At 37.9% G+C, this 9,283-nt stretch overlaps 1 protein-coding gene across 1 annotated transcript; it reads right to left on the reverse strand.

Annotated features, from left to right (window-relative positions):
* Positions 1-235: 235 nt before the first annotated feature.
* Smp_140580 (putative pyruvate dehydrogenase) lies at positions 236-8,904 on the reverse strand (the record flags this gene model as incomplete). The annotated part of the gene is made up of 6 exons (XM_018793744.1): positions 236-697; positions 5,728-6,185; positions 8,290-8,410; positions 8,443-8,578; positions 8,613-8,751; positions 8,796-8,904. 6 exons carry the CDS (start codon positions 8,902-8,904, stop codon positions 236-238), a joined length of 1,425 nt encoding a protein of 474 aa, XP_018648225.1.
* Positions 8,905-9,283: the final 379 nt, after the last annotated feature.

Raw genomic sequence — 9,283 nt, forward strand, 5'->3', positions numbered from 1 at the left:
TTCCTTGGTATCGTTTTGCTTCCTTTTGTTTCATTGCCTTGCAATTTTCATTAAATGCACATAAAGATAAGGGCATATGTATGATAACAATAAAATACGATATGTGAAAGACACAATTTAATTGATTCGTATTATTTTGGAAATGGCAAGATAGATCGTTTTTCCAAAGAAAAAGAATAAGAAAGTAGATAAGTAACTAAAACAACAGGATAGTAAAGAAAAGGGTGATCCATCATTAAGGTGTCGTGAACGGTTCAAATAAAGTTCTCTGAGAATTAGAAACCCAATCACGTTGTTGTATACTATTCTCATAAACAGATTTTGATGTATGATTAAATAGTGGTATCAATTCATGAGCATCTTGTGATTGTCTTTTTAAGTAAATCAATGCTGATGTACCTACACCTTCGATAGAATGCAAATTCAAATTGCCACCTAAATATCTAGCATACAGTCTACTTAATGGTAAACCATGTCCTCTTCCAGCAATAGATACACAAGCATTACGTTCTGATTCAACTTCATATGTCATTCGATCACTTACTGTCACTTGATTGGCTGATTGAATTGTTGAATAGTTGTCCTTAAAATTTAGTACAGTAGGATGTAGATTTGCAGAATGAACAGCTGTTGTATAATTGTATCGAAATGTTTTTTCGACCATATTTAACGCCATTCCTCCACCAAAATCTGTAATCTGTAGGGAGGGGAAACAACTTCAAATTTACTGTCGATATGGCAATATAAGATTGAATAATTTCCTGACTTATTTCACTGAAGTCCTAATACGACACGGTAGGACATTATTAATATATATCTCCAGCCTATGGTATGGAAAGGCAGATAAAATGATTTAGAACGTTGTACAAAAGTGCTAATTTTTGGTAGCTAACACAAATAAAGACATCCTAATCATAGAAACACACTTCATCAATGAGAGGAGTGGAACATTTTGGCCAATCCCAAACAATCCCAATGTATTCATCTCAATATTTTATCGGAAAAAATAGGTAGTCCAGTTAAAAGTCTGAGAAATAAATTTGAAAACTTAGGTCAATAACTCAAAGAAATTCTATTGATCAACAGGTAAACTTTTGAATCAGTTTGGTGGTTTGTAGAAAATCATCACGAAAATTACGTGAAACAACTACACAATGAATGTGAGGTCAAATACATACAACAACCTAGCCAAAATAGTCCAGTTAGATAGTCAATTATCGAAACTTATTCGGATTGTGAACAACAAACTTCAAAATCGTATACTAAGATGAAGGCTACGCGACTCTCAACACTGTAATTATGTGCAAGAATAAATGAGGAAAAGATACTAACCGTTCCGGAAAAGAGTATATCGGTTACCAAAATTCCATTCATTGAATTATATGCAAGTAAACTGATCCTGCAGTTACAAAACCCATAAGTGGAAACAATCAAGATAAAAAGATTCGGTTTTAAGAATAAAAAGTACTAGTTACTTGAAATATCAAGTAAATACTAATGTATCACCATAATATATCAAGTGAAGAAAGCGGTATGAAACTTTGGTTAAAACAACCAGTTACGAAACGACGAGAGATGAGTTCATGACACTATACTTAAATAATATTCAAGATATCAGAGTGTGCTCACCACTTATTTATTATTATTTATTTAAACACATATATATTGGTACAAAAGGGCACCAGATACATATGCGCCACACAAAATAATGAAAGTAGGAAGAGAAGGGATGAAAAGATAAGGCGGACTGAAATGTACAACCAGAAGACTCTTTCAGTTAAGAAAGTTAGAACCACTCTTTATGTAGAAAGTAAAAGAAGGTTGCAGCAGGATCGCCACTGGCTTCTATTCTGAGCCATATCTGATAACGTCTCTAGCCACTGTGTTGCACCATCTCTCGGACCCCAGCCAGGGAGTCGTGAAGGTCCAACAGAAGCTAGCCCTTTGCAGCTTTCTTTCATGCCACGACACCATGTCATACACTGACCTCCTCTCCGCTTTTTCCAACCAGTCCCAGAGTCAGCAAATAATGCACGGCGTGGAAGTCTCTGGGACGACATTCGTAAAACATGTCCAAGCCACCGAAGTCGGTGTTTCAAGATGGTGACACCAATTGAATTATCGTCTCGGCGCCCGAACACACGATGCCGAACCTCTGCACTACTAACATGGTGTTGCCACTGTATGTCAGCAATCCTTCGGAGACAACGATGATCGAACACAGAGAGACGTCTAACATCCTCAACTCGGAGAGGCCAGGTTTCACAAGCATAGAGCAAAACTGCTCTCACCGACGCGTTGTAGATCCGACCTTTTACAGCCAGACTAACATCACGAAGGCGCCAAAGATGGCCCAGATTGGCATAAGCCGCTCTGGCTTTCCTTATACGTGCATCAATCTCATCACTCACGCCACCACCAGCACTTATATAGCTACCTAGATATACGAACTTCTCAACTACTTCAATCTGCTCACCATCCAGGGTGAGTACAGGATGAGAATCCTGCCAGTCTTGTAGGAGTACTTCGCACTTGGAGGGTGCAAATCACATGCCGTGCCTGCGGACACTGATTGTCAACTGATTAAGTGCGGATTGCATGCCTTGGGCATTATCGCATAGTAAGACAATATCATCCGCATACTCGAGGTCGAGAAGTCGTTCTCCAGGCAACATATCCACACCGCCATTACTTACATCCATCAGAGCTGTTTCCAGGATGTCATCGATGGCAAAGTTGAAGAGGAATGGTGAGATCGGGCAACCCTGCCTAACCCCACTGCTCGAATGAAACAAGGGAGAAAGGTGGTTGTATGCCCTCACTCTGCCTGAGGTGTTCGTATACAGGGCCTTTAAGATGTTAATGAACTTCCCAGGCACACCCTTCTTCAATAGGCAATCCCAGAGAACAGTCCTGTCCAACGAATCGAAGGCAGCCCTGATATCAAGAAACACTACGATTGTTGGCCTGCGATAAGTATGACCACTTGATCTTCATGAAATAATATATAAACGTAAACCGAACTCAAGCATGTTCGAAACAGAGAAATACCTAACCATATATTACAGCAACAGTGTAAGATGGTGGTTGGAAGTAGTCAACAGGAAACCCTGGACCTAGCTTTCGTGTTACTTGGCACTCGTCATCAGGGTGTACTTGTAATCTTGAGGGAACTGGTGCTCCCTGATGGAGTGCCAATTATCACGAAACCTAGGTTCGGGGTTTCCTGTTGACTACCTCCAACCACCATCTTATCTCAACATAGTGCACGCAATGTTGAGTCACCTAGATTAGGAGCCACATTGCGAATTCGTCGATAGGATTCGATCTTCACTAAGAAGGACCTGACATACATGATATTAATCACCACCCAGTGATCAATCAATTGTAGACAACAACAGTGTATTTATTTTGACCAAATGCACAAGAAAGAGCTGTTATACCAGGACAAAAAGCTGCACATATTTTTTGCTCATGCGTAAGAAAATATTACTTACACTTGGTCTAACCTACGAATTGTAGATATTGAAGATCTCGATTTAAAAGCAAGGGTGGACAATTTACATAAGTTATACTGGGTAGCTAAGACTTACCCTGATATATTGTTATAGACAAAGTGTAAGTGAAAAAAAACTTTAGTGTTAGAAACAATCCGTTAGGCCACTAGTTGTTTATCCAAGATGAATGAAAAGCATAGGGATCTTAGTTGGAGTCTCAAGTACGCTAAATCTTGGTAATTGGAGGAGCAAAGTAACTATAATCGATTGCAATCAAAAATACATATTCTGTTTCCTTTGTAGACCGTAGAAATCACATTACTTCAGGCTTGCTCATATACTTTTCTCAGTTTCGATTTTAGTGAAATTCATTCTTTGATTACTAAAGAGTGACATAAATCTTTTGACATGATAATGCCAGAAGCTGTATGTGGTATTATCGATTAATGTGTCTAAGGTATAACTGATGACTATCTAGTATGAATCTGTTACCCGTAATTCAAATGAACCATCTAAGCTATGTTATTAAATACAAATGTTCCCACCCATTTATCTTATTGCAAGTTTGTGCCCGAAGCTGTGACTTATGACTAATATATAAGGATCCACGATATCTAACTAAGTGAAGTAGGTTGCGTAGAAAACTTAAATATGTGATAATTCGAACCCTGACGACTAAGACATTTATACTAGCTTAGGTAAGTATGAGAAGGCATAATAACTTATACAACTCTGAATTGATGTGCAAATTTTATGAGCCAGAAACGCGTAACACTATGAGGGACTAAAGTTACTTAGGTGTGGTGAACTTTGTATATGCAAAAGCGAATTGGGATTTTTCGCTAAGCGATAATTATAGCATTATTAAACAAGAGCTTCATCCATATGACAAGTACATACTGCAACTTATATCAAGATAACCTGTGACTGATTGTTAGCGGGATATATGATATAGGACGGATTAAAGCACATTCCGCACATGATTATGTTGGGGCACGCTGATTGGTTATTTCTTAACAAATCAGCGCTAGTGAATACTTGGAGAAGACTCTAGAATCTGCTTACGTGAAAACTATAGATATACTAACATTTCTCTTATTGTGATTCATACTTCTATCCAACCTTTTTATTTGGAATATAACTACGTTCCTGTTCAATTGTGTTCTGATTTTGAGACTTTTCGAGTAAAGCAGTGCCCGAGAATACTGAACAATAGGAGTAGCTGGGTCGTAATAAGAGAAAACATAACACTGATAAACTAATTACATTCGGCATACTACAAATATAACATTTAGTTTCGAAATAATGAGAATAAATTCTAACAGTACATAGGAAGTGATACAAAACAAGCTGAAAAAGCCGAGGGATGATAGGAATGAGTACATGGAACATGATTGTGCTATTCGCAATATATCCAAAAATTGTTTACTTTTCCTAAACTATTCAAACACTCTATATATGACATTCCGTAGTTTACTTTCTGAGCAACTTAGTTGATTTTTTTAGTTGCTCTCAAGCAATAGCGATGTTTGAGTCTCATACAAACTAAACCAATGCGCAATCATCGCTGACATATGACCAAGTTAAAAGAAAACTAGGAGAGGTCAAACCAAGATGTAGCATCAGTCTATACAGCTATGAACTCTTGATTCGAGCAGTGTGTGGGGGTGTTGACTACCTGGTTGGAGCCCATGCGACAAAGTATGTCGGTTGAAAACCTTAGATGACAAATTGAAATATTAGCAGTGACGGAAATATGCTCACTTCCCCTAAATTTAGATTTCTGAATACCCTTTTAAACCTTTTATTTCTTAATTCCACTTCACTTCTTCGAATAAAGTTATCTATTTAGCCATTTTACTAAGGTTTGTATTACTGTCCTTTGAACACCTCTGCTACGTATTGTGTTAATTTCCTCTCACTATGCTGATATGTGGTGTGGAAACTGGTGCCAATGCACAATCATGCCTGTGGTTGACATGTAAGACTGATTTTATGGACATTCTCCATCGACTCTTAATTAGGAATAACAACACCCTAAATCAACCAGAACCTTAGAAAATTGTTATTATCAGGCCCAGTGATCAAGAATGATTTAAGATTACTAAGCCGGGATTTCTGAATGCATTTTATTAAATAAATCTAATTAGATATAAGAACCACAAAAAATTATGACGTGGTGGCATTATGAGTTAAAAATATTACACTAAAATTAAGCTGAACTTCTCACTTTAATAACGATATCTTCAGGTCCGTTGCATATAAGAATGTGTATTCTTGGCAAATGTCCATCATTATTATGATTTTCAGTAACAGCTCTCATCGAATTTTTCAACAATTCATACAACATATAAAACAAATGACCAGGTATATAACAAAATGTTATGTCTTTCCCCTTCACAGATAAATCTGCACAGTTCATTTGGTTGTCCAAAAGATAAGATTTGGTCGACGCATGACCAGCTGCGTCCACACAAAAATCAATCTTGTTGAAACTACCAGATGCACGCTCTTTATTTACACAATCGTAGATTTCAATGTCACACCCCGGTGCACGACCATACGCCTGAATACACAGTAGTCTGGAGTAACTGTATGCATTTACTGCGATTTGAACTGGGCTACAATCTGGGTCGATACCCCCAACGTGGGACTGTACGTTGCAGAGTGTAGGTCCATATAGCATGACTGTAGTGGTCAGAGTTCGGTACATAAAACATACATGTGCAAAACATGACCATAGATATGAACAAATCTTTAAATGACTCAAAAATAAAATTTAGATTTGTAGGTATTAACACATAAAACTGCATCGACTACTGGGAAATACTGATTTGCAGCATTACTAAGTCATAAAGAATGAGTTTATTAAGAATCTAGATAAATCAAACAATGCAACAATATGGTAAGCAGAGATGGATAGTGGCTAGCAGTGGAATCCAGGACGCGCGTTCCGTCCTATTTGGGACTCGTCAGCTGGACGTACCTGCATCTCAGAGTTGATCACTCTGGGACTCGAACCCAGTACCCTCGCTTCAAACGCCATCGCGTTATCCACTCGGCCACTGAGTCCTGATAGCCACTTGCTTGTGCGATGGGGTGAAGTTTAAATTCAATTAGTATTGTTTGTCGGAATCTTCCCATCGATGTGTTAGGACTGGATAGTTTTTAACAATGAATAACATCAGTTAGAAGATCAATAAAATACCAGAAACCACTGAGCTTTTATTCTATTTTAAAATATATAAACTATCTGAATTTCATCCAGCTGACGAGTTCCAAATAGGACGAAACGCGCGTCCTGGATTCCACTGCTAGCCACTATCCATCTTTGCTTACAATGCTTGTGAATTAAGGCTATATCGAGGCAATACTCACAGTATGCACATATGCCAAATAGAGACTGACCAGTTGCAGTCCTAACACATCGATGGGAAGATTCAAACAAACAATACTAATGCAACAATAATTTATTTTTGGACAATGAGTGAAGAAAATAAAGTGATAAACATAACTACAACTTACAGTCGATTTAAAATTACACTACCAAATAACAGAAGTCTTAATAAGTTATGTGGTTCCATTCAAGTTATCATAATTTGCACAACATTAAAAAATAATACTAACACTAAGAGAAAACCAAGAAGGAGAACGGTTGAGAGAAAATAAAGTCGGAAAATGAAGTGTACATGAGAAGCCTAAACTTAAAACCTTATTTATTAGACGTCCTGCATTTGAAAAACAAACGAAATCAGTTTGCAAATAAAGAACAAATGAGAAACGAATTCAGCTCTATTTACTTTCCTAGTTACGCTTGGCGTACCTTAAGTTTCCGAATTTCTTGAAATCCTTATTTCAAACACTCAATGCCTAAGAGCATTTCAATTATCAAAGACTTAATTATAGGGATAAATGTCAGATAAAAAGACAGGTGCACAAACCCTAGGTCAGTCAAATGCAAGATAAAACATCACACATTTGTACATTGGTTAGTTGTCACACCCTATTAGCACAATGAGATAAAATTGTCAGAGCGAACCTCAGAGTAGTAAAGTCGGTAACAAAGGTAATGGAGATTAGGCATCCAAGATATAACTCAGTAAAAAAAATGCAGATTAGTGAAGTTAAGAGAAAAAGCTTGAACAATTTATAAACTAAGGGTCTAAGGGAAGAAGAAGATAGACTTGCGCCATTGTGAAAAATTTCGAGTTATGCTATTCAAAGTCTCTAAACATCGGTTACGATGATCACGCTGACCTCAACCAGGTAGTCTGGACCTACATGACTCAGTTCAACAGTGTCGTCAGGGACTGATGCTACAGTTTGGTTTAGCCATTGCTAGCTTTCTTAAAATCTACTTCAATATTAGCCATCATAGAGCCTTAAGGCAGTTAGTGGATGGGTATACGTGATACATGTCCCAACCATCTCAGTCGATAAAAATTTACCACGTTGTCAACCGACTTGCCATGCCTAGCACTTTGAGCCTAGCCTTAGAATCGCTGAATTAATGGACCCGAAATATATGAGCGATGCTTCAAGAGCACCTACTAATAACCTAAGAATATACTAGTATTTTAATGGGGCATTTTTCATATCCACAGATAGGTGAGCTGCTGAGCAGTAAACTCGTCTTTTAGTTGACAAAAAAATATCTTGCCTACTTCATAATTAACGTGTGGGGAAGACCTAACAAACTATACTCATCTCCAGGCATAAAACCAACTACTTCAAAATGATAGGTGGCAGAAACACCTGTAAGTAATCTACTAGGCGTATGGGATAAACTTACAATGCTGATTCAGTAAAGTCCGAATACCAATTCTACTAACGTAAAACCGATCCAGAAAATACTGTAGCTGCAACTCTTGTGACTCAGACCACGATCCATCACTCTGGATTTCTTTGATACCCTGTACCATAAGATCAAATGTAACGAGCTTACCGATGCCATTACTTCAACTACTCTCGAATGCTTCTGTAAGATAAGGTCAACGTCATCCGTAAACCTGGATACGGTGGAAGGCGACTTTGTTGAGCATTCTCCATACTTGATAATGCTATTGAATGTCTCCTCATACCTGTTTAAATGACAAGCAGAAGAGCCGACCTTACAATAAACATATCTGTTGGATAGATCTTGATTTCCTTAAGACATCTGGTAAAAGGTGGATCTCCTGCATAATATTCCCCAGTCGAACTGGGAGTTCATATTTTAAAAAATCGAATGACTTGGATGCTGGCGCAGTTTCACCTTGAGATGAAATCGCAGTGTAAGATAAGTTTATTTCATATTACCAAATAATAAAAGGTCCTTTAAACTCAGGGAGACCGGGGTAAATTTGCTATAGTGCTCAATCATTTTCCCCAACTTTCCAGCTAATTTACAAATGTTTTTGATGCCCATTTTAATTAACTAAGTTCTCCTTGGACGCCGTTTTCGGGTCCTCCGTCACCAAGAGACCTGTGAACAGGCCGTAATTACGTTTATGTACCAATATTCTGAATAACAGTGCGTGATTTGCACGATGAAAACAGAGGAGAACCAGGACTAGCTCTCCTCAAGTGCATCAGCACAGAACAAAAACTAGCCTAGAATTGAAATCACCTCTCTTTCGTTTTAGCGACCTTGATCGGCTTGCCTCAAGGTGGTCATTTCATATTTGAAGCGCCTCAGGTCAGCGGGATGGTTTTAGGCTGGCTTAACTTAATAATGTGTGTGTGCCTTTAAATGATCTTAATGTTCCAGAAAATTTCGAATGACATGTAGTCATGTATTTTGGATG

Source organism: Schistosoma mansoni, chromosome 1 (assembly GCF_000237925.1).
Source record: "Schistosoma mansoni strain Puerto Rico chromosome 1, complete genome".
In the NCBI taxonomy this organism is placed as follows: Eukaryota; Metazoa; Platyhelminthes; class Trematoda; order Strigeidida; family Schistosomatidae; genus Schistosoma; species Schistosoma mansoni.